General features: G+C 31.5%; 3 protein-coding genes across 5 annotated transcripts; 1 reads left to right on the top strand and 2 right to left on the bottom strand.

Moving 5' to 3' along the window:
* Window positions 1–2: 2 nt before the first annotated feature.
* On the bottom strand, window positions 3–12765 carry LOC106717304 (exosome component 10). Of its 2 annotated transcripts, XM_045686060.1 has the most exons (14): window positions 12585–12765; window positions 11071–11252; window positions 10626–10830; window positions 10189–10322; window positions 9514–9731; window positions 5242–5360; window positions 4588–4751; window positions 4053–4236; window positions 3484–3638; window positions 3226–3364; window positions 2999–3102; window positions 2475–2550; window positions 1469–1546; window positions 3–397 (listed from the first exon to the last, which is right to left on the bottom strand). In XM_045686060.1, exons 1-14 carry the CDS (start codon window positions 12645–12647, stop codon window positions 11–13), a joined length of 2208 nt encoding a protein of 735 aa, XP_045542016.1. In that variant the 5' UTR covers window positions 12648–12765; the 3' UTR covers window positions 3–10. The 2 variants fall into 2 exon arrangements, with proteins under 2 accessions (XP_045542016.1, XP_045542017.1); XM_045686061.1 differs by lacking the exon at window positions 1469–1546.
* A 1701-nt stretch (window positions 12766–14466) lies between these two features.
* On the top strand, window positions 14467–17775 carry LOC106717305 (syntaxin-6). Of its 2 annotated transcripts, XM_045686062.1 has the most exons (6): window positions 14704–14882; window positions 15323–15487; window positions 16333–16432; window positions 16680–16993; window positions 17104–17198; window positions 17503–17775. In XM_045686062.1, the coding sequence occupies exons 1-6, from the start codon at window positions 14848–14850 to the stop codon at window positions 17577–17579; spliced, it is 786 nt and encodes a 261-aa protein (XP_045542018.1). In that variant the 5' UTR covers window positions 14704–14847; the 3' UTR covers window positions 17580–17775. The 2 variants fall into 2 exon arrangements, 1 of the variants encoding a protein (XP_045542018.1); XR_001357322.2 differs by lacking the exons at window positions 14704–14882; window positions 16333–16432; window positions 16680–16993; window positions 17104–17198; window positions 17503–17775 and adding an exon at window positions 14467–14696 and having other exon boundaries at window positions 15323–15400.
* A 1805-nt stretch (window positions 17776–19580) lies between these two features.
* On the bottom strand, window positions 19581–24264 carry LOC106717205. Its single transcript, XM_014510940.2, has 8 exons — window positions 24220–24264; window positions 24048–24115; window positions 22980–23181; window positions 21571–21758; window positions 20941–21117; window positions 20671–20697; window positions 20145–20296; window positions 19581–19733 (listed from the first exon to the last, which is right to left on the bottom strand). The coding sequence occupies exons 1-8, from the start codon at window positions 24248–24250 to the stop codon at window positions 19595–19597; spliced, it is 984 nt and encodes a 327-aa protein (XP_014366426.2). The 5' UTR covers window positions 24251–24264; the 3' UTR covers window positions 19581–19594.
* Window positions 24265–26204: the final 1940 nt, after the last annotated feature.

Below are 26204 nucleotides of genomic sequence, written 5' to 3' on the forward strand. Positions count from 1 at the left end.
TACGAAAAATTTACTTGCGTTTTTTCAATTGCATTTTTGCAATTGCCTTATCCCTGGGAGTATAGAAGTTTTTATAGTTTGGATTTGTGTATTGATAGTACAAGCGTTTTGTGGGTGGAGTGGGTTTATTTCCAACTTTATCTTCGGCATCTTGTGCGTCTCTTTTGGCTCGAGCCTTTCGTTTACGTCGGGTGACTAGAGTAAAGTCATTAGAAGTGCCTTCGCCCGCATTATCCGCTTCCATTGCCGCTTCTGGATTTTCTTTGGCTCTCTCCTCGGCCTCTTTTTCGCGTGTCTCTTTGCTTTTGAAAATAGGAGTAAATTCCGTGAGATCGTTCTCCGTATTTGAATTCACCGCGACCACAACCTCCTTCTTATCATTTTTCTTTTCCTCTTTCTGCAAAAGTTAATATCGTTTTCGAATTATTAAACAATTGTTAAAAAAATTACTATAATGGACTTAGATACGTTAAAAAATTAATGACTGAAAACGTTATATTCGTATTAAGCTTAGTTTCGTGTCAAAATTACTTCTTAACCTAAAATAACTTGTTGTTCACAACCAAAACCAATTTAATTATTTACTACAACATTACAAGGTTATGTACACTTTTTAATAATTAATATTATTTTCATATTGCACTAGATAGCTTGCATAGCTAGTCTAGATAGCTTGCATTGCTTAATGTAACTATAGCTTGCCCCACATAGACTGGGGAAAAAACAAAAATATAATGATTAAATAAACAAAAGAGACAAATTACAATAAATATATATATTTGAACATAAAGTAAGTGAATAAGTGAAGGAGATGTCAGGATAAAAAAATCTCTACCTCTTTCTGTCTACTCACATACTCGATTTTGGGGAATTCAATATGGAAATTATTGAAAACTTTAATTATAAGTTTCAACTACAAAAGCATTTAGAGATGACATGTTTACTACAATTGTTATAAAAAAACTTACCTACTTAATGAAACGTCACAAAATACTCATATAAGTCACTAATTTCAAATTATCAACAAATAGCTCGTAAAAAGTAAATACAAAAAAAAATAGGACCAGTTCACCTAGTTATGGTAGACCGTCACCCATAGACAAAAGTACAAAAATTGACAATTATTCCGAGCTTTTTTATTCAATTTATAACAGAATAAATGAGACAAACAAAAATTAAGTCAAAAAGTAAAAGATATTCTCGGTTGTGTTTTTTTTTTTATTTTACAATGAATAAAAGCTAAAATAAGTGACTACAGATTATTTCCCCCATTACTTAGTTTAAATAAACGTCACTAAAGCGGCCTCTCTTATTGGACTTGTAATTTTTAGATATTTGTGAGTTAAATAAAGCTAATGTTATAATTATGTTAGTATTAAAATGCGAAGGTGATTCTAAAAGTTATTTTTTGTTAGTCGAAAGCATTTTATAGTGCAAATTTTATATACTCTTTTAAAATTTTATTTACCTCAACTTTCACACACTTCACATATCTGAGGTAAGGTGAACAGAATCGATTGTCGTCGCTTCCTGCGGGACTAGATGTCTAAAAATAAAAATAAAAAATAAAAAAAATATTAATATAGGTATTAAGAGGTAGGACAGGCGCATATATATACTTTAGATGAAATAAAATAAATGTAACACGTTCTTTACAGTAAATATAGTTCAACCGAGATACAGGCAGACTTTATACATTAAGATTTTACTTATGAATTATGATAGTAATTATGAAACTATCACGCCTCTTTCACGTCTATACATCTACTAAATTGATTAATACCCAATATTTTCAAAAAAATCAATACAATAGACAAAAGAAAAAAAAAATTGTGTTACATTTTATCATTTCATACTGAGCCAACACTACTTAAGGATAACGGCAAGGAGATGGTGACTTAAATTAAAATAATGCATGCACGAATTAAAAAAGAATAATACAAAGAAAAAAATGTATAATCTAACCATAAATATAATTTAAAAAACATAGCTGCGGAGAAAAAAAAGTTCTAACCATATTTAGAAATGTTTATATACTTTAAGTGTTGTAATATTAAAAACGATTGAAGCGCCCTCAAGCTAGATTTCTTATTATCTTATTTAGGCTTTAACTACGTTTTAGTTAGGCTTAGAAAATAATGACCTTAATAATTATTACGTCAAGTTACATAGACAACGTAATATTTATTATAAACAGGCATATTAATTAATAAATCGGAATTTATTTTAAAATTTAATCAAATAAATTCATAACTAACATATATATTATTTGAATGTAATAATAACCATGAAATTTCAATAGTGCAACTTTAATAAAAAAAAAACTTCAATATACTTTTTTTTCCGAAGAATAAATCGCTTGACATCACTTAATCTTTGAATTTGTCAGAGAACAAGAGAAATTACAATATGTTTTGATACTTGATACCTAAAAGGAATTAAATTTTTTAACTCTAGTTTAAATAATGACTTACCATATATTTGACTGCAGCAGAATAAGACTCGTGTACAATACGTTCTGGCTCCATAACAACGTCTCCATTTTCATCACTGCAACATATTTTTTTTAATTAAAAAAGGTTTATGCACTTTTACACATAACCTTTATTAGTGTGACGCTTTCATCAAAAAAGTTACAAAGCTTTTGCTTCACGTGTTAAAATATATTCGAATTTAATAGTAACTAGAAATTACATTTGGATGGATTTAATGACGAATATTCTACAAATTAATAATAAAAATATGTATGCTTTTAAGAAATATCCTTAAAAAGGTAAAATTGTTTATTTATTTTTTTATCATTACTAATTTCTATTGAATTAAAAAAAATGATGTTGATAATTTAAGGAAAGAAGAATTACCATACACAAAATTAAAAAAAACACTGAATATATTAAATATGGCAATAAATTTCTAAAATTTTCTTGTTCTTTGCTTCCGACTACATATAATTGTAAGACATTTCAAACGGGTAGTAAATAAACGTCCTCGACTGTACCTGGTGTTTGCATTTGGCAGATCGAGCATATGGTAAGAGAACTCATCCAGAGGTCTGATAGCTAATGGCATCACAGGTGGTGATGGTTCCGGCATCTCCCGGCACTAAAATTAAAATAACAGCTACAATACAAATATCTTTCAAATTCACTTAAGTCAACTAATTAAGATAACCTTCTCTATTTTTATTTAATTAAATAATTATTTATTAATTAAATATAAACTTACAGTTTTTAACATTTCGAGAATTTTAACAAAACTTCGTTTCAGAACTTTTTTTGCAGACGGACAATATTCACGAATGCTCTTTAAATCCGTTGGGAGTTTTTCAGCCAAAGTTAACATCAACACATTTGGCAAAACGTATCTAATAAAAAAAATTATAAAGTAAATTGTTAATCATAATTTCAAAAATAATTAAAAAATCATTTATTATAAGTATTTTACAGTTAACCGAAGAAAGAAGTTAATTTGTTTAATACATACGCGGGACTTTCATCTAGTTCTCTTGCGTAATCGTCACGCCATTTGTAAAGTACTTTGAGAGCAGCCAATGAACGTGTTGACAAATCAAAATCCGTGTGATATCGCTGATACAACGACAAGTGACTGGTTTCTGTCACCACATGCTTCTTGTATGTCTGGAAATTAATATATTAACCAATTAAATATATAAGTAAGAAGAGAAAAGATTAAGAAATATTAAAAAAAAATCATATGTTATGGTGTTTCGGTTAACAATATTAATTAATTTTTTCATTTAAAAAAATACAGATATATACATAACTAGCTTTTACCCGCGACTCCGGCCGCGCGGAATAAAAAAAATAAATAAGTTCCTATGTCAGTCTCCTAGTTCTAAGCTAGCTCCCCATCAATTTTCAGCTAAATCAGTTCGACCAATCTTGAGTTATAAATAGTGTAACTAACACGACTTTCTTTTATATATATAGACTAGAACTTTTGTAACTCTGATCGTTCAAATAAACATCTAAGGTCTTTAAAGATGTGTGAGATGTTTTTCTCGTTTTTACTAGAATAAATTATAAACTCACCGACAAGCATACATCTCGGCTCGAAAGGAAAACCTTCATCAATTTATGCTTCTCTCCATCATTCAATTCCAGCAATTGATTCTTCATCCTCTTCCAAATGTATAACAAATAGTGAGTATCAATTCTGGCGTATTTCACCATCTCGTAAGGCAATGGTCTGACACGCCAGTCAGCAGTTTGATATCTAAAATATTATTATAAATTACCATTTATATAACTAGTAATTTAATTTATATTAAGCAGGGTAAGGGACACACAGGAAGGAGTATTATTCTATTTCTATGCACGGATGCAGATGCGGAACAGTGGACGGAGTTACTTCGCTATTATAGCGAATTTACGAGGCCGCTTGCCCGTATATCAAATATTTTGGCGGCTCAAGATGAGCTGCAGACTGCGCAGTGCTCTCCCCCTCCAAATCACTCTACACCCCTAACATAACATACCTTACATTATGTATCTAACAATGGGTCACGATAACTTAAGAACCGCTAACATATCTGAAAACTACTATACCATAAGTTAAGTCACTTACTTCTTGTCGGTGTTAACTTTGCAGTACAATTTCAACAAGGCCTTTAGGGACTTGTTTTGTAAATCTAAAGCAATTGCGGCTTGGTAAGTATCAAATAAGCCAACAATGTAAACACCAAGGTCCCTTTGCAACCACAAAACGTCCATATCTGCCCCATGTAGAACCTAGAACAAATATTTATCTTTCATTTTCAGTCCAATATCGAATTTAAATAAATCATGGCACGTCAAATTTTGTACACGACCGCAATGGGGAGAAAAAAACAGCCTTTTACTCACTGAAGTAGTGCTAAATATACCACGGATATTAAAAAAAACAGTTTTTTTAATATACAATGTACTCTGTGAACTGTAGTCATAGCAACGATTGCCAAAACGAATCATATATAACAAAAAAAAAAAACTTAAAAGAATACATTTTTTTATTGTTTTTCTCTCGATTAGGAAATTTAACTTAATTGAGTAGCTATTTTGTGAACATTTTAAGACAAAATGAAATATTATTGTAATCATTTAGTTATGTAAGAAAAAGAATTTTTGCCAAAAATATTTTGGAATTTTAAAATGGTTGGTATCACATATTGTCTGACAGAAATAGCTCTAATACCAGGCCTTTTTCACCCGGTCAGAATATTAGCATAAGGATATATTTTACCTTGATCTTTTTGGGGTCAGTAAATGCATAGTTGAGCTTGTACAAGTGACGCCGCAGCACCATTGCATCAACGACGTAATCACCCCTGAATGTGGAGATTTGAACCAAGCAAGTTACACCTGGAAATTATAACAAATACGTTGTCAACAAAATACCTAAGCATAAAACTGAAAATATTACTAGTTATAATTCAATGTCATTATAAATCACACAGGTAAAAAAAAATGTACTGTATATTAATGATAACTATAGTCCGGTCGCGGAGCAGGAAGAATTTCGTACAATGACCTCTTTATCTACTGACAGAGGTTCCAAACGTTTTTGTATTAAGTGCGGTTTACATGAATTATTTGAAAGTGAAAGAAAATTTACCAACTTATAAAATATAGTTATTACTATATAAATCATTTATTTAGATTTAATAATACAAGTAAAAATAAAAATCTAGACAAGTATCTAATAATAAAAAATCAAAAAACAGAATCTGATTCCTCTGTTTCGGAGTAACTGTTACTTTGCTCTATTGTTCAATTTCGAGAAGTGCAGAATTCATTTGCATAATATTTTAAAACCAAAAATTAATTATCGGAAAGCCGGCAATAAAATAGATGAATGCCTGCACTTCCGTCTTTCAAATATTCGTTTCGATTGTTCATTCCGAACTAACCAATAATTAACCTTTTCGGTAATCCTTCTAACGGAGCCCATAAAATTTTTATTATGCAAACAAACAAACTAAAGGTTTAGAATCCCTGAGGACGGCGGCCTTTGTTTCTGTGCGAGCGAGACTCATTGTATTTACGCGGGAGTGACAGAGACAGGTAATGCGAGTTCAATGTACGAAATTCTTCCTGCTCCGCGACCGGACTATACACGTATTCTAGACTAGCTATCGCCTGCGACTCCGTACGATCGGAATTAAAAAAACATTGTAAGTAGCCTATTTCTTCCAGACTATGTTCTATACGTTAAGCTGTTCTGGAGATACCTTCAAACAAACATACATCCATCCATCCATCTAAACATTCGTATTTATATTATTAGTGAGATTATGCGCCAGCGAATAAAATATTACATATAACATACAAGGCTACAGCGAAAAAAATAATTTTAACTCTATTATAACTTAATTAATCTTGCAGCGAAGTATAACTCCTTTAGTTATAAATTACAATTCTAGTTCAATCTTCAAACAATAATAATACGCAAAAAGCCTGTTATTTTAAGGTACATTCGATAACATGGTCCAAGTTTCAAGTTAAATAAAATATGCTAATAATTAGTGATGCAACGGATGTCTGTTTCCGTTTCCGCAAGTGCGGAAGTTCCGCACCCTTTTCAACATCCGTTTCTGTTTCTGTTTCCGCAACTTTTATAACGGAGATAAAACGGAACTTTACGACACCTGAGAGATCCAAATGCGCGGCGCGAGACGCGGAGTCCGCGCGCGGCCTTTCGGCACTTGTCGCATTTGTTTGTTTACGTACTTTTTCTTGAATTTAAGCGCGTAATATTTTCTGCTGCTGTTTGAGACAATCATCTTCTCTTGCTGGAGTTGACTGTCTAGTTGTTGTCCATATAAAATTTGACAACTGGCAAAATGTGACTATTTCATACTTACGAGTTATTATTATTATGTGCTTTTGAATAAGTGATAACCATGCAATAGATCATCATCATTATTATCATCAGCTCACTATACATCCCCACTGAGGGGCTCGGAGCCTACCCCAAATTAGGCCCAGGCCCAGAGCGGGTTGACTTCACACATATCATTGAATTTTTTCTCAGATATGTGCAGGCAGCATCACTATGTTTTCCTTCATCGTAAGAACGTCGGATAAATGTACATATCTAAATCGAAAAACACATTGGTACATGGCGGGATTCGAACCCAAGACCTGCAGATTGCAAGTCAAGTGCCACGAGCCACCGATGCCTAAAAATTATATCTTTCTCTAATCTAGATTTGGTGTATTTGATACTTAGCACATTCACTGTTTACAAAATAAAAAAAGGTAACAGCTGGGAGCCAAAAATTTTTATGGTGAATTTTTATTTAGTATCTGGGAATGTTTGAACATATAGATAAATTAATAATGTTATTATAATTATTAAAAAAAACACATTTTTTGCATTTGAGCACTAGGGATCATCATTTTGAGCACTAGGGATGGCAATGGTTTAGATCACTAATATGTAGATATTTGTTCCACTATTGCATTTCTATGTACTTATATGTTACAAGATTTTGACAAAGTCAAGTTTTTCATCAAATTCCGGAATATTGAGTAAAACATGTAAGGATACTAATCAAAACCAGCTTTTATCTTCTCGGTTCAAGATCTTGTAACATTTCATACACACCCACACATACACACATGTGTCATAGCATTGTCACTACATTATTCCCACAACAAGAAGAGCTGGACTACGAAATACCGGCAAACGCCGCCGAAGTCCCTGCAATCACGAACGAGGAATTCGTAGGCGCATACAACGCAATAAAGAATAAGAAGGCGCCGGGTATGGATCGCATTCCTAACGTAGCTCTGAAGGCGGCAATGAAGGGAGAGCAAAATGGATTTCAGGAGGTATTTAACAGTGGTCAGCAGTGAATGTATTAATAAAAAAATATATTTGTTGTTTGTCAACACGAGTGGTTTGGCGAACATTAATTTTTAAATAGTGTAATTTTGTTTCCTGAAAATAAATTAAAAAAAACACGTATTTTAACTTATTGAAGCACAGTAAAAATACATACATTGAAGGCTAAAGGACACCGATATCCAATGCCTTAATAAATAAAAAACGAATACAAACTGATTTTCCAAAAAAAATTTTTTTGTAAATATGTTTTTTTTTTATTATTTACACTTCTGTTTCCGCATCCGTTTCCGTTTCCGTTTCTGCTAAAATTTATTTTTAACATCTGTTTCCGTTTCTGGTTCCGGTAAGACACTTCCGTTGCATCACTACTAATAATACACAATGCACGCAGGATGCTTTATAAATAATTGTAAGACGCAATTGCATTGCAACAAAAACTTTGCCGCACTTATTCTATAATTGTAAAGTTAAACCTTGATAACTATACTAATTAAGATTGCTGTAAAAATAGACTTCGGTCTAATAAATATTGTTATATTTAGCCTATGAGTCACTTACAACTGTGTTTTACTCTCACATGTTGTTATTATTGAAGGAAACAAGGTAACAAGCAGATAACTGATGTTATTCGACTACTATGCAGCATACAGTGTGTCATTTCAAGAGAACAGAATATGGTGACGAATAAACACTAAGAGAAATATTTCTTATTACAGGTTCTTTAAAGACACGAAGTCGTTAGCGGCAGAATAGCAGCAAAAGTAAAAAAATACCTTTCCCGGTTTTTAACAATTTTGTTCTGTATTATCAGTTATTGACGCAAGCTTGGTACGTAGTACGTACGTAAGATGTAAGTAGTACGTAACACAGTATAAAATATATTGCAAAAGTATAAGCGCCAGCATATAACAGTTTAAAATTAAAACTAATCATACAACATAGAGGTTATATAAACTTTTTTGAAACTTTCTAACACAATTATTTTACACATCTATAGATAGAAATGCTTCATTAGTAACAATCATATTTCCCTTCCATTCAAGCAAACTGGGTTCGACCTAATCACATAATATTTAAAGTTCTCTTAACCATTAGACTACTACGACTTTGAAACACTAAGTTTCAAGAAATTTAAACAAATTTAGCCAATTTAAAAAAGAATTAGGCTATCAATTTGACTGTATTTTTCTTTTTTTTAAGTGTGTTACCGCGAAGCTCCGCCTCTGGTGCTCCGATTTTGATAAAAATTATTTTAATCGAAAGGAAATGCTTGCAGATGGGTCCCATTTTTTTTTAAATAACTAAAAGACTAGTAGATTTTAAGTTTAGCTTCAAAATGCATTGCGTTGGACTTTTTTGTTTACATCTTTTATATATTATAAAGATTGAGCAGTAAAAGGTTATGGTAATGTTAAGTAGGTAATGAGGAGGGAAGAATCGCATGAGGCAGAGAACGTTAATTATGAGTGTGGAGGTACACCGGTAGAGGTAGACCTAGGAAGAGATGGATGAATTGTTTGAAAGGTGACATGATCAAGAAGGTGGTGACAATGGAGATGACGACAGACAGATTCATTTGGAGAACGGAAACCTGGTGCATCGACCCTCCGTAGGTGGGACAAGGTCAAGGATATATTATAAAAATATTCACAAGATAAATACCTCGATAAGCGCGGTAATTGTGGTGCTCCACATCCACAGCAATCTCGTCAACTTCACGGAGATGACGTACGAGCTCTTCAAGTTTACTCAACGTGTTTACAAATTTATAATTTGTATTTTTCAACGGCGCAGGAAATGGTATCGGCTCCGGTACAATGTTAGTGAAATATGATGGCGGTTCATATATATCCAACTCAATTTTGTATGGATGTTCATATCTAAAATTTTTATTTTTATTAAAATTAATATGACACAGGATATAACAAGTTTTTATTTAGAAACAGTTATGTATGGTTATTAGAAAAAACTATAAAAATGTGGAGTCAATACAACTGACAACTAGGGACAAAGTTCATTATCGAACAAACTAAAGTTGCATGTTTTAATGTTAGGAATTTCATAAATACTATAGTAATCAAAACAATTTAAAATATCTCGAACCAATCTTCCTGACAGAATTGAACCTTTCCGTCCTGAATAATCAATTTCGTATGACCGAACTAAATAATCAATTTCAATCTATATATTTTCACTTTTCCATCAAATTTTACCATTAGGATAGCAATATCCAGAAACCTATTATAAAAACTAATTAAAATTATCTTCGGATTGATTATTGGGTTTGGCCATCAAACAACAAATAACTAATAACTCACTTGGTATTATGGTACTTACTCTATAGCTTTCCCGTTTGAATCATATAATAATTTCAATTGCAATGGCACAAGAAAGTTTGGTTTTTCAGGTAGTATTGGAACCCAAATATTTTCAATGTTATAAACCTGGGTATTTGATGTAGTAGCCATTGCCTAGTAAAATAAAAACATAATAATAAAGCAATGTTTTAAAAATATACAATTCAATTTATATATAAAGTACATTTTTTGATTATAAACAAGAGTAAGCTAAAAATTTTTATCTCCAACATATGCTTGGATATGATATCTAATGTCATACTCTGGTAGGGATAGACCTAAGAAGATGGCAGTAAGGGAGAGACATCTAAAGTGAAAGAAGATACATAAATCCAGACAACGAAAATCTGATTTGTCGACCCGAGTGGGATAAAGACAGACAGATGATAATGTTTATAATTGCATTAACAAATATACCTGTCCCTCATATAAATCGTGCTGTTCAATCTCCCCCTGCTCTTCATTCATTGGTTCTTCCTCTTTTGGCGGAATGTTTTGATCATTTTTATCCGTAGTTTGTAATTTCTCCATTTCACACAATGCCTCAAGGTTTTTATTAACCCTATCCAAAATATTATTAATCGATTGTGCGATTTTTTCTTCTTTACATTCTTCACCGTCTCTGTCAAATAGAAATATCACTATAAAATATAAACTTTCCATATTTTACAATTTTTCTTCAGTCTATCTCACAGAATTATCTTGCTTATAGAACTATGAAATAGTGGCTGAATGTGTAACATTTACTCGTTAGGCATGCATTTAGGCTTTAATTTTGTAATGGTTAAGTGTATTGTTTTGCAATGTTAAAAAAGGGATATAAAATCTTTTGTAGCATGTAAGGAAAAAAATATTTACTTACTCTTCTGTAAATACAACTTTAGGTGTCTCTGAAAATACTATTTCTTCTATTTGGGAAGTAACATATCGACATAAATCTGATGTCACTGATTTAAATGCAGGAAGGGTTTTTAATGAATCAAATTTTCCAGTTGTAAATATCTTTGACGATTTCACTGCTCTTTTGATAGTTAAGTAGCCATCCTGTAACAAGTCATGGTTTCAACATGATGGAAATGTAATTAAGATTTTTAGGGTTAAATTGTCTTATTTTCAACAAGAAATCTTTTTACACTTGGACTGTAACATGCAACTTAATAATAATTATGCAACATTAGAAGTTTTACAATCCTCATGTTGACAATAATAACAATAACAAACATAAATATCTTTCAAAGTTAAAAAAAAAACTTTTTTTACACACATTTTCAGGCACTGAAAGATTTCAAGCCAACTTACTGTTTTGTTGAATTTAAGTTGACAATATAATCACAATTGGTATATAATTGATTGTGTTAAAGGTCTTTTCTTCTAGAGTTTAGGATCGTAATGAAGTAAACAAAACCTAGTAAGTAAAGAATTTTAAACCAAGATGCACTTTCTCTTATATCTTCATTTATTAAAACAACAAAGATGATCAATTTATTGCTTTGAGTCATAATATTGTTATTGTAGTGTGATAAATATAGTAAGTCAATTATGCCAATGTACTAAATAAAATCCTACAAATAATTTCAAATATATTCATTTGTAGTTAACAAAATTGTTCCAGAAAAGCAACTATAAAGTATTAAGAATAATTAATACTATTAATAATAGTAAACTATTAGCAGTTTTTTAGTCTATGTATAGTTGTTTGTTATAAAATAAATAAGACATAATTAAAAAAATACACACATGTCTCCCAAAATCAAAGGATGTTTGAAGTACTTAAACCTTTATAAATTTTTATATTGAATAAACCAGCACTTCATCAATATCTCAACTGATTGGTGGTGATTGATGTGTTTGAAAGATAGCAGGTGCTAGCTTAGTAAATGCCTATTCACTCTACTCTTTAAGGCCTTCACATCATACTTATATGGAAAAACTAAAACTGGCAAATTACTCCAATCTTTTGCAGTTATAACAACCTAAATATCAATGGCTCCTTTTATGTTATTATGAGCAGTTTCGACTATAATATTAATATGGTTGCCAGTCATTTATTAGTTGGGCTTCAAAAGTACCACGTCCAAATATCTTTGATGGAATACAAACCTCAATGAAATTTCTAAAAATGAATTTGCATACTCCATGCTCGCAACGTTAACTAGCCAAGGCTGGCGGAGATAACAAATAGTAAGCTAGTGATTATTACTGATTAAGAATATGTAAAATATAAGTTTTGGGTAAGGTATAATACTAAATAACACTATAAAATATTAAAAACTACCAATTTTCTTCATAGAATTGCAAGAAATGTTAAACCTAAAATAATTTGAACACATGCTAATATCAAAAAGGTTTTGGAAGACAATTATAATAATCAAGTACCTGTGTTACTTTTTTGAGTTCTGGATAAAAATCAGGGGCATTAGGATTTAGTGTTGAATTCATTTTTAACTTTCTCACTACAATTCAGTAAATTATACTTTTCACAATCCGAATAATTACATCAACAAAGACATTAGCTTCGTCGTGCAATAGTGCGATCCGAAGTCAGTGACAGTTTAGTCTGACAATCCGAATGAAGTAGGGATGCCCGATTCGAGAAAATGGAGTAACTTATTCGATACTCTTTGGTTTTGCCAACTTCCTTGCTTCGAGGCCTTGAAAACGATATCTTAGATACAAAACAGTTCAATAGTCTAAGAATTAAATAAGTATTTAAAAAAAAAAACAAGTGATAAAATTTATCAATATGTTAAATACCATTTAAATTTAAATTTAATGTTGCTATGTATAACTTGGCCAATTTAATATCTATTACTTTTTCTTTATAGTGAGTAAGCTGCTGAAAACATCGATTTAAGTGAATGAATCGAATCGAACTTCAAACATATGTGAATCGAATCCATTTTATACGAAATGTTAATGTTCGTCCGATTATTTATAAAATCCTTATTTTAAAAAAATATAGAGATTAAAGAGAAGACTAAACATGTAATGAAAATTTGAAAAACGGTTAGCAGTTATGCAGTCCTAATTTCAAAAATAAATAATATTTAATGCCCGCCGTTACAAGGTGTTAATTAAAATGTCCCACGTATAAGGAGTGGCCGTTATTCTAAATGAATTCTCTTCGCATATCCATATATACCGACAGTTAAACGTAGCAATACCACACATATAGATATCAGCATTATCAAGAGAGGCAGGGGCAGGTGGCAGTAGTATTAAGATCATACCATAGATATAAAAAAACACTTTGTTTTAAATACAAAGTACATTATACTCCAAGGACTGTAATCGCAACGACTTTTGCCAAATTTCACTCAATTTTTTTTATTGACGAGTAAGGATAGTTCATAAAAAAATGTTTTTAATATAAATGGAAATAGAAACACATTTTTTCGCTAATGGCTAGAATGACGTTTAAAACTTTGATAGATGACAGCCCACTATTAGCACTAGCGCCACCTACTTACAGCTTTCAGTTTTTCTCCCCAGTCATATCGTATCGACGTATTACATATAGTTTCTATTTATAGAGAGAGCTGCGAGACACGACTATCGATTATCGAGACTTCACAGTCTATACCAATCTACCATTCAAATAAAGCTTTAACTTCAAAATGGAGAATGTTTTAAACATAAATATGAAGAACAGATTTGTTTTATTTTCACAACTATTTTACACTCTCAAATCACTTGTGAAATTTTAAGTGAAATTTCGCAATAGTATTAGCACAAAAAACTATTTTCGTTGATTTAATATCTATTCTTTATACATTACTTTGTTCGGAGATAAACCTTTTTCGGGAAATTTTATAAAACGGTCAATTCTTGGGCTAATTTTATTAAGGTTTCAGACATTAAGTATAATAAAATGTTTTTATTTACTTCTTGATTTTAATGCAACTTTTAGTTTTGCGAATACAATGATTGTTAGTGTTACATTTGGGAAAAGTACTTTAACGTCATTAATCAAAAACATTATTTTAACATATAAGTAATGTACGTTGGCTAAAAACCAACAAATATTTGCTAAGATTTTTCTGGAATATCATAGTTTAAAGGCTCACAATTTATTTAGAAGTCTACAAGAACACTAAATATTAAGAGTCTGAGAGTAATTAGCACGAAAAAAAAGAAAAATACAATTGCAATCAACAGGTTTCTGAATAAAGGCCGCTCTGTGGCTTTGAGCGTCTTAATCTTTGGTGGATTGGCTTAAGATTATATTTGACATTTTATTTAAATCTGTGCTGTGGGACTGTCGAAATAATTGTCAATCATTATAAAAACAGCAAAAATACGAAAAAAATACTCACTGTGCCATTTGCTGGAGCTCAATGTCGATGTGCTATTATAGCTGTAGATATCTATAAAGTACTAGGTCTTGCGTCTGCGCGATGTGAATTTGGAAGTACGCAGCTGCAGCAGCAGAAAGTTATACGAGTTAGCAAAGGACGGAGAATAGTCCATCGAGCGAATTTACACGGGGTATGTTTAAGCCGTCGATATTTTTAGGGTAGACTGGGTAGACCCGGGACTAGTATACTACAGTACTAATAAACATTGATTATTTTCGCTTATTGTGTTTTGTTAACAATCACATGCAACTGCTCGTGTTTTCTTGGTTCTTCTGTTTGAAATGACTTTAGAAGATCCATTTTACGTCGTCAAGGAGTAAGTGCTTAATTTTAGTTGTGTATATGCGGAATTGATGGGTGCAACACCAACTTTAAGAGCTGTAGACATTAACTCATTATTTATTTATTTTGCAAAATGTTGGATTGTATTTTTGCGTTTTTAAGAATTTAATTTTGTTTGTCTTGTCGGTGATATGTATGATTTGATTATATTTTGCCATTTAAGAAGTTTTTCTTGCTCCTTTATTGAGTACATAAAGTTTTTGGGAGAATAGTTTTACAATCCTAATCAATTTTAATCATCACAAAATGAAATTATTTTGAAAGACATATTTTTTTTATATTAGCATTGTTTTTTTTATGTTTAACAACAAAGATAAGTTGTGGTTATATATAAAAAGCATATATAAAATACATAAGCAAAAAAATACATAAGTTGCATATTAATCAAGTTACATATTATCAATTGGTCAACAGTGAGGTGTTCAAGGCATTAAACAAAACACGGGGCCTTTATTTACGCTGGCAAGAACTATCAAAATCACCTACAGTGCCTAATAGCCCAGAGGTTGAGTGGACCTCAACAGAGCTGAAGAATGCACTGCGTAGTATTGAATGGGATTTGGAAGATTTAGAAGACACAATTAATATCCTTTTTCAATATTTTTCAACCTATTTTAATATGAAACGCATGATTTTAGTGTTTTAGAAATTAAATATGTTAATGAACATGTCTTGTTAAAAGATAATCTCTTGAATAATTAAATCATAGATTATATTTGAAGAAAACATTGAATTCCTTATTTAATATTGTTATCTTACAATAATATCCAGCTAGATACTAATTTAATTTGAATATTCATTTAAAACAATTATGTCTCACATACACATTTCTTCTTTTGCCCATACACATTCTTTCACATCTGCATCATACTTTGGAGTTGGGATTACAATAGGTTTTTATTTGAGTGTTGGCACAATAAAAACTCAAAGTAACATTATAATATAATTATTATTCCTTGATAATGTAAAATTGACTATTTATAAGTTATAATGTTTATTTATCACTAGCTGTCAGCTGTAGACTTAAAAATATCTTAATAAGTAGCCAAAATGTTCTTCCAGACTATGTTCTCCATCTGTGTCAAATTTAATTGAGTTCGATTAAGCCATTCTGGAGATACCTTGTAACAAACATCTATCCATCCATCTAAACTTTCGCATTTATAACATTACTAACTGCCCGCGACGCCGTACGCACAAAATAAAAAAAAAAAAACTCAAAAGTGGTCTATGTGTTCTTTCAGACTATGTCCTACATCTGTGACAAATTTCATCAAGATCCATTGAGCCATTCTGGAGATACCTCTTAACAAACATCCATACATCTAAACTTTCGCATTTATAATATTAGTAAGATTAAGATATATAATACAATAACATAAACATATTTAATGATGTGATAAATAATTTTCTTAAATATTTATTATAAGTATAGTTGAAAAAAACTCATCAAAATTTAAGATTGATAACAAGGAGATTTGTGAGCGAAGGGCATTTATAGAGGCAACGAAAAAAGAAGTAAAGGTGTGGTAACATTATAATATATTAAACATTTATTTAATTATTTTTGGTAACACAACATTATAGTACTTGACAGTGAAACCTTTAGTTTATACCTTTGTTTATGTTTTTTTTTCCTTTAACCAATTTGTATAAAACTAGTTTGGAACATAGTAAAATTAGTCTTTAGCTTTAGAGTGTTATTTGAAATAATAAGATTACTTTTCTTACTTTTTTATTATAGTTTTAAACACTGTCTCAATATTTTCAGGTTATGAAAGGCAAAATGACTTCAAACAGAAAGAATGATATTGACGGGACCGCACGGGAGCCCCTACTGGGTGAGGAGAGTCCAATACATTTTGGTAATTTCTGGGCAACAACACCACAGAATTCCAGATATTCGAGGTTAGCAAATCAGACTGACAGCCCGCCACCATTTGATATGTACGAAAGTGATATAATGTCTTTGCAAGAGGAAATGTTAATGAATCAAGATAATCAGTTGAATGTCATCAGTAATTCTGCCGCTAATCTGAAGACGGTTTCTAAGCAAATCGGCAATGAGCTTGATGAACAAGCTGTGTAAGTTAACTTTATACCTTGTCCTTTGTCTCTTGATTTCCCTTATTTTTTCTTTCAAATCAAACAAATAGATTTTCTTCAATGCCTTACTCATTATGAATTTTTTTTAGTATGTTGGACGATATGAATACGGTATTGGAAAATACAGGTTCCAGATTAGATTCAACTGTTAAGAAAGTAGCTAGAGTCCTTCAGATGAACAATGGTAAGTACTTATTTGCACTTTTCTAGCACAGTGTCTATGATGGCATTTAGATATATTTGAAGGTATCTCCGGAACAGTTCAACGGATCTTGATGAAATTTGGCATAGATGTAGAACATAGTCTGGAAGAACACATAAGCTATTTATTAAAGTTTTTTTTTAATCCCGCGCGGAATGAGTCGCGTGCGACAGATAGAATTTAATGACACTGTGTGACATGGTTTTAATTGTACTTAATAATTTAGTAAGTTCATAGTAGCTTTGGCTTCGGCTATAATTTCATACGAATCTTGTTTATATTTCAGATCGACGTCAATGGCTGGTTATCCTGATTTTAATTGGAATTCTGCTTCTAATTTTATTATTGTTCATAATCCTTTAAATTATTTTCACATTTTTTATATATATTTAATCCAAACAGCGTGCAGTTATTCTTGCCATTTATATTTTAAATTATTAGGTAAATTTTAGATGTGATTTATCATGTAAATGCATTATTTTACTTCATTGTCTTACAATTGTTAGCATATAGCTTAAATCTTACTAGTTTTATAAATGGGAATGTTTAGATGGATGGAAGTTTGTTTGTAGTTATCTCCGGAACGAATGAAGACATGTGGAACATAGTCTGGAAGAGCACATAGGCTATTTATTAAGTTTTTTTTAATGCCGTGCGGACGGAGTCGCGGTCGACAGCTAGTACATAATAACTTTGATTGTGAGTTCATCTCCACTATGTTACTATAGTAAAATAGTAATATTAAGTTTCAATCAGTTGTTGATTTTTCAAACTGTACTAGATTAACTCTTCACCCATTTGTTAGCAGAGTATAAAAAAAAAAGTTTATCACTCCTTACATTATCTATAACTTCAATCTTAAAAATGGAAAATAAGTTTTCCGCTCATAAGGTGATATCTTGTTTATATAGGATTGCAAGATATGAACCGAACAAACTTACTAAGCCATTCCAAGTCTTAGTATTATATTTAACGCTTTTAGCTTTATAATGCTATTGAAGTTGAACGCGTGAAATGAAATATTAATGAATTTAGACTCGAGGGAAGAATGTTCCGTGAAAAATGTGAACAGTGCCTTTAATTTCGTTCGTGACAACGAGATGTCACTGCCGGAACACCTATACATATTTTCATCTCAACAGAGACAAAAATATGTTTTTAGGTGTTACTGGAAACTAACAGTAATAGAGACTTTTTATATTATATCCTTTTATTTATTTGTTATATACACTTGAGCTTTAATTTAGGGAAATAATTTTAATTATATAAGTTTCACTGCTGTTTTTTAATAATTTTTTTTAATAGATAAGCATTATTTATCATATACGTTTTATTGTTATTGTAGAAAATGAAGCTAGTTCCTTTAAGATAGATAAATACAAGGTTAATGTTTGATAATGTTTCAGTAGGCATTGAACGTTATAGGGTTGAATATAATCTGTAAATATTTCGAGGAATCTGTCTTAATTCTTAGAGTACGGTTGAATTTTTTTTTCTTTCTTAATAATTAGTAAAAAGTGATCCTGTCACAAGATGCCTTAAAATTATGCTACTTGTGGATTATTAAAATATTATTCTGTAATAGATTGTTTAATAAACCAATAATAATAGCCAAACGAAATGAAATTCTAAAAAAATGTCTTAATTACTATAGAAAATTAGACTTACTAAAGAAATATGTATTTTTCTAAGGTGTCTTAATGTGGCCAAAAATGTTGACATATACTTTATTAAATATAATATGTAAGTTTAGTACACAGCTATATGTATTGCTAGAGTCATATATATTTAGGTCAACGATACAATGTACATAATATATGACAGCAAGTACTTATAGTCCGCCATCTTGTGAATAAACAAGATGACGGACTAATATTGTCTGATTGAATGGCCGCCTTTCACCTTGTCAACTATCGCTTATTGTACTATTACGTAATAACTGCACGAAAAGTACTTGCTCTACGATATCGTTCAGTAGGCACCACATAGGCGTACACCCGTTGACTACGAGGTGAACGCGAGTTTACGCTTCGATCTCCGCGAGGGTGCAGAGTCTGCAGATGAGGTGAAATAAAGAATAGTATATAAAATGGTACCTAAAAGTTATTGTAACCTCGAAGAAACTTAAAGCAATATGTTTTCGAAAGAATACTTCGCGATGGAAAATCTCCTTTTGAAGATTAAACTTTAAGGATTATATTGATAGACTTCATTGTATTTCATGTTTGGTGTAATTCGTTTGAACTCTTCTGAAGATTTATTTTATAGTATGATGCACTAGTCATTAATTAAAAAAAATGAAGAAAAAAAAGCTGTTTTTTTTCCGAGAATATTCCGAAACCTTTAATGGATTTTTATCTTTTATTAAATCTATGACTTCACTTCTCTTCTGTGCTGCCCGAGTTTTCTAATAGTCCATCATATAGTTCTGTAACATAATCGTATTCATCCTTCACTTCTTCGTGGAATGATTTCTTCATGGTGTCCCAATCCATGACGAATTCAGGAACGAAAAGGCTGAAAATATATTTCGTTGGACAAAAATATAACGATACAAAACAGAAACATTGGCTTTATTCAAATGGAATAAAAGGGATAAGAATATTTTTAAAAGAGGTTTAGACTAAGCGCCATCTGCGCCCGGCCACCTCACGCCCGGTGAAACTTTAAATGCCTCCTCAAGGAAAACAGTAACTAGTTACAAAAAAAAGAATATTTTTGTACAGATGTGTTCTTATATCAATAGTATATAGCATTATCAGTTTTGGAAGCGCCAATAGCCTAACGGAGTACGGGTTACCGATCTACGGTCGCGGGTTCGTATCCCGTCTATTTTTTATATATAACTAGCATTATCTTCAAGGTTATTTGGAACGGTTACAATTTAAAAAAAAAACTGTACATAGTAAATAATAAAGTTTGTATCACCTTTGAACGCATTTCATGTAAGAGATAAGTGATTTACTCTTGAATACGTGTATCAGGTTGCTAAAGCCCGTGCAGTTAGACCACTGAGCGTCCGGTGCCATCATCATTCCAACCAAAGCGCCGTGGCAGATCAACGGCGATCCATACATACCCTTTATAATACATATTACCGTAAAATTTACATAAAACGCAGCCTGTTAAAAAAACTACCGGAAACGAAGTGAACGCGCAAGATACGAAAAAGAACTGAAAATGGAACGCAAAAATGGCTCCATATTAGATTCGATTTCGAGCCTAGATGGCTTACTTTAACTAAGCAAATATTATATCTTTAGGTTCGCTTCGAATCCGTTTAGATTCGTGGCAGTGTGTTAGCGTGTGAAGCCTTAGTTATATACATTATGAATTTGAGAGGCTGAGTTTCGAATTGAATTTGATGTGCAAAGAGTAATTAATGTAATTTTATTTATAAAACTCAGCATTTGTATTACCTAAAAAATGTAGATAAATAATTAAGTGAACTTACGTGACACGGTTGGGCAGTTCTTTCTGCCTGTAATTTAATGTTTTATCTTTAGTAAATAATAGATGACATGGTTCATTATGTTGTTAGTTTATTTACATTGCAAAGTGTATGTATGGGTATGTATTTATGGATGAGTAGTATGTAGGTAGAAATGAGATATGCTAGAATGGCGCATAATGGTAATCTGTTATATCCAGTTAACACTGTGACTGCTTGTTTTTACAGTATCGGATTAAAATGTAGTTAAAAATTGAGAAGTTTGATCCTTACATCTCTAATACATATTGCTGCGCTTTCATCTGAATAACCAATGAAGCCGAGATTTACAAGTGCTGCGTGAAATCTCACTGACAACGGGTCACACCATAAACGTCTTTTAGCAATATTCAGAAATTGCACACGCATATTCCTTTGTAGGAGAAATTTCTTCTTTTGATATATTACATCCTGAAACAAACATCGTGGTTAATTTAAAAATCAAGATTAGACGTAATATTTTCAACAAAATGGTTCTTCTATTCTTTTGTCTTTTTGCTTAAAATACAAACGAATGCTTCAAAGATTTCTAAAAATATAAAAGTTCAAAAATAAAAGTAAAAAATTAAACAAACACAAGTGGGTTGGGACCACCAGATGTTCGTGTTCAACGCAAATCTCGCCACATGGCGAGAATCGTAGTAAAATTTCTGTTATTTGGTAACTAAAGAATTTTTTTTGCTTGATACTATAGAGGAGTTTGGAATCAATGCCAAGCAAGTTCTTTCGAGACGCAGAATGACAAATGTAGTGATAAGTCTCGCGCTATTCAAGAATAATAAAAACTGCATAGCACGATATGTATAATATATAACCTTCTCGTTCTCCTTTAATCCTATTTATCTAAACATTAGAATACTCAACTCCTTTGTAGAAGAAATGCCATCCGATCATAGCGCATTCGTCGTGGAGAGTAAAGCTTTCGTTTTCGAAGTCAACGGGGATGCCTCGCATTGGTACCTCGGCTATGATGTCCGGCACCGTTTGCTTCAGTAACATAAGTGCTGGTGAACTTTGCATCAAATAACCACGATTCGATGTTACGTTGACCCCTTGGAAAAAACAAAATGCATACTATTCATTCTTTTTACTACGTTTACACTACTTTCTACATCATAAAATGTGATAATGGATTTTTATTTGCTGCGATCCTATCATATCAATTTTTCTAAATTTATATTCCCATAAAATAGCCGGTTTTCAAATATTTACGTTGCCTTGGAACGTAATTAAGTATTTTTTTAGTTCTTTGTTTTGTAAAGGTCCTTTTTCTTTGTTGTGACTTGTTCGTAGTGATTCACTAAGAAGATTATCAATGCTTTTTCTCTGAGAAAGGAAAGACGGAAAATTTAAAATGTATTGCTTTCATGCAACTCTTTTAAAATTTCAGTTTTATTTCAGTTTTTGTTTCAGTATTATGTTAGGCATTCGAAAATACGATTTATAAATATGAATGAAAATCAATATTTTTCTGTTTTTTGTCTCGTTTATATCACGTAATAAAAAAAATATCCGAAACGTTGCATTGGTTAACATACTTTTATCAATTCATACTTTAAGTAAAGTATTTTAAACATTTGGAATTTCGAAAAAGATATATTTCACGATTACAGAATGGTTCATAAAAATATTGAAATATTCCGTGATTTCACTGACATGAAAGCTGGATAGCTGTGAAACTTTTTAAAAATTTTAATCAAGGAAATATGATTTGTAAGCTGTACTTTATGGCAGCTGACGCTGAAATGTGCTCTCATTTACGGATTTTAATATCTGACGGTGCTAGATTAAAATTTTAATAAAACCTCTGCTCCCTTTAAAACACTCACACGATTAAACCTTCATTTTGTATGCAAAAACGTTAAAAATAAAATCCGTTTCCAATATCAATCAAATGCAGATACGGTACAGCGCACGTGATCTGAACTTCATTTTGTTAAAAGGCAAAGGTAAAAAGCGTTTAATTTTTTATCGTTAAAGTAAATATCGGATCTGAAAGTTATATTATTTTTTAAATATAATGAATAGTGTAAAGCACGTTCATTATATAAAATAATAGAAACTGTTAACTAGTTTTTTTTCTTAAAAAGGTGAAGGTTTACTTTTATTGTAACTGTGTATTTTATAGTACAAAAAATACACTTATACAAAGTGTATTCACCTTTTATGTATGTTTTTTTATGCTGTGTATAAATTTTGATCTTAAAGTAAAAAGAAAGGATCCCAGACTCTCTAATAATAAAAACATTTTAGAACTATATTTACGTACTCACATTTTGGTATGATAATCTTGGTAACTTGTATTCTTATTCCTCGTCTTGGATGTCGATAGAACGTAGTAGCAACCACGTTAATGGGCCTCGTGTCCTTGGTAACTGTTAGCGGATGGGTAACGCAAACCGCTGCTGTTAAAACAGCAGTTCTTGACACCAGAGTACCAACGCAAATGCCTCGATAACGTGATAAAAAATAAACCTGTAAAATTTCATTGCAAGGAAAATAATTTAAATTTGAATGGATGTTATGTGGGCATCATGAGTTATAAATTAAAACAACGGGTTATATGGCTTGCCGCTTTTATCGTGTTCTAAAACAGAGTCCCTAGGGTCTTTCAAGAAGCACGTCTGTCTCTTTCTAAAAGGCTACCAGCCTTTGGATATGCAGTTCTTTTGGACGTCGATGATCATCGTGAAGTTTCCGTTGTTCTTTTGCCTCCTTTCTATGTAAAAAAGGGCGGGATTTGCCGAGTTGACAGACAATATTCGGTAATGGTTTGCAGATTCTCTGTCCGCTTATACCTCTATAACTCACTTAGCGCCTTTAGTATTAAAAACTTCTAAAATTAAAATTGTCATAAATCTTTAAAGTTAAAGAATGTACTTCTGTTTTCAAAGTATGTTTTGAAATATTAAGGATGAGAATACTCGACGAGGAAGTTGTTCAGCTGTCGGCTTTGATTAGACAATCAACACGCCACTCAGCTACCGAGCGACAATTTTATTCTAACTAAAAGAAATTGCTCTGCTAAAGGGGGATATAATAAAGACTACGTAGAAAAGTTTACTTTGTAACTTCGATCAATGGATGTAACGTAACATATATCGTTAACACATATAATAGATTATATTATAAACTTATCTATTTCTTCTGTTATAAACACACCAGCTCATAACGCATCTTGTCTAGTTGGTGCTCGTATTGTGAAGTATTTATTTGTTTTTTTTTTTTTTTATTTAATTCGGGAAGACCTGACTCAGGGAGGATCCTAAATTGTCTGTCGTATAGTTTTGTACCCAAAAATACGTCGGGTAATACATAAGGACACAGCTTATAATACTTACAATAAAAGGCACTGATTTCTCACGTGGTTGAAATGGAGCGTCTCCTTTAGTTATTGTTGTATACGCAACTGAAAATAGAAATATTCATTGATATGATTTGTATTGAGAATAAATATTATTTAGCATAGCATTGTAATATTGAAAAAATATTTCATTGTAATGAAAGTCATACCAAATATGTGTAGTGCAATCCATATTTTCATGGTGCTAGTTACTACGATGCATTGTGGTGTGAACATAAACGATAGCAATTTAATTAATAAGTTTTCACGGATCGTTAATTTTGTTACTAAAACAAATCTAGCAATGCTCACCGATAACGTAGAGACAAAAAAAAATATTGAAATATTGTATGCACTTCAACACGTGTATACAAGCGTAGAAGTTAGGTAACTTCACTTCGTACTATTCATAATGTTAATAGATAAATAGCAGCAAAAAAGTAGATAGGTATGAATGCCGACATACACTGCTAGCAGAATTTATAAATAATACGCTCCTTATGTCATATGGCAGTGACTTTAGAACTGAACATCTATTTTCAACTAAGTGGCTATTATTATTCTTTCTATTTTCGATTGTTACTATAATAGCCAAGAGGTCATCAAAGTCATGCATAATGAAAGCATTCCGGTTTAGTGTTTGACTAAAAATCTCATAACCCTTAATAGGATTCACATGTTTGCCTTGAATAGGCCTTTGTTTGAAACTTTAACGAGATTTTTTTGCGAGTCATCCTTCTAATTCCTTTGACAAAAATTCCAAATTCTGTTGGCAGCTTTCATAAGAGCCTGGCTACATGCTTTGTGAAGTTACCTGTCACTCTGTGGGCCGTCGTACACTCGACTCAACAGAACACGGTCGCATTTGTGCTCCCTCCGCTTTTCATACGTCGGAAGCTTTTGCATTTTCATGCTGGAAACGTTTCAAAGGCGAAAAGAGAATCCGGTTCAGATTGTAACTACAGATAGCATTTTTATAAAAGAAGCTTGATGAAGTATACTGACGACGGGGCTTTGAAATAATGAAAAATATGTATACAATTTTGTGTGTGCAACATATGCTAAGGTATTTTGGGGCTTTGATTTTTTTTGCTTTTATTAATTCAACTTATTGCTAACATTCAATATAGCACTTTAACTATAACTGGTATCTTTATAAATGTTATATTTTAACAAAGCAAGAAACCTTCAGAATAGAGGAAATATTATTTTAAAAGTTTTTCTTACAATCGAAAATTTCTAAACAAAATGAATTTCACGTTAAAGTTTGATATTCTGAATTAGTTATTATTATTTTTAAAGTCTGCTAAAGGAATAGAAAAGCAGCTGCATCGTTCTTTTAGTCATATTGCATTTCTACAAATTTTAATGTAAAATTCAACGGATCCAAAGTGGTCTGATGCTTTCTTGCGCTTATTACGTTTCACAGACACTGATAGAAAATGAAATGTATTTTCTTTATATTTGCAGTTCTTTTAAATCTAAGTTAAATGCTTCTTAGTTTATTCTAGCGGTAAAATATTTTAGAATAGAATATATTTAAAACTAGCTTTTACCCACGACTCCGTCCGCGCGGAATGAAAAATAGAAAACGGGGTAAAAATTATCCTATGTCCGTTTCCTGGTTCTAAGCTACCTGCCTACCAATTTTCAGTCAAATCGATTCAGCCGTTCTTGAGTTATGTGTAACTAACACGACTTTCTTTTATATATATAGATAATTGATCTTAAGATTGCATTTTTCATTTAATAATGGTAAATGAGTAAATGTGTCACCTGATTTTATGTAATCGCCGTAGTAATCAAGTTCGTGAGTTATTTGACCGAGGGTAAAATTGACAATAAAAATGATGTATTATTTTCCTTCTTCTTGCCTTTTTTGTAAATCAACTTCTCCTATTAATTCTCCTTTTTAAAAAATTGTGGGTGGGGAAAGCGTTCTAAAATTGCACATCTTCTACATTACTGATCGGACGAAACGCATCATAATAAACTATACTCTTGTAACCCCCTCTTAGGTCTCTGTTAGGTCATGTTATTTGACCTGTTTCGCTAACCATCAGGCTTCATTTTAAATAGAATAAATATTTTTGAAATAGGTTACTAAGAGTAATGGAAATTGTATACTTTAAATAGCTAAATATAAAATTTAACA

This window comes from Papilio machaon, chromosome Z (assembly GCF_912999745.1).
Source record: "Papilio machaon chromosome Z, ilPapMach1.1, whole genome shotgun sequence".
NCBI lineage: Eukaryota > Metazoa > Arthropoda > Insecta > Lepidoptera > Papilionidae > Papilio > Papilio machaon.

Excerpts from the sequence above, each read along its gene's own strand:
- LOC106717304 (XM_045686060.1), bottom strand. The coding sequence starts at position 12,647 with ATGAATTCAACACTAAATCCTAATGCCCCTGATTTTTATCCAGAACTC. Across the intron at positions 10,323-10,625 it reads ACGATTTATATGAGGGACAG|GCAATGGCTACTACATCAAA; the intron begins GTATATTTGTTA and ends TTATTTTACTAG. Across the intron at positions 1,547-2,474 it reads CTGCTGCAGTCAAATATATG|ACATCTAGTCCCGCAGGAAG; the intron begins GTAAGTCATTAT and ends TTTTATTTTTAG.
- LOC106717305 (XM_045686062.1), top strand. The coding sequence starts at position 14,848 with ATGACTTTAGAAGATCCATTTTACGTCGTCAAGGA. Across the intron at positions 15,488-16,332 it reads TTGGAAGATTTAGAAGACAC|TATAAGTATAGTTGAAAAAA; the intron begins AATTAATATCCT and ends TTAAATATTTAT. Across the intron at positions 16,994-17,103 it reads GAGCTTGATGAACAAGCTGT|TATGTTGGACGATATGAATA; the intron begins GTAAGTTAACTT and ends AATTTTTTTTAG.
- LOC106717205 (XM_014510940.2), bottom strand. The coding sequence starts at position 24,250 with ATGAAAATATGGATTGCACTACACATATTTG. Across the intron at positions 23,182-24,047 it reads AGAAATCAGTGCCTTTTATT|GTTTATTTTTTATCACGTTA; the intron begins GTAAGTATTATA and ends GAAATTTTACAG. Across the intron at positions 21,118-21,570 it reads GGCATTTCTTCTACAAAGGA|GATGTAATATATCAAAAGAA; the intron begins GTTGAGTATTCT and ends TGTTTGTTTCAG.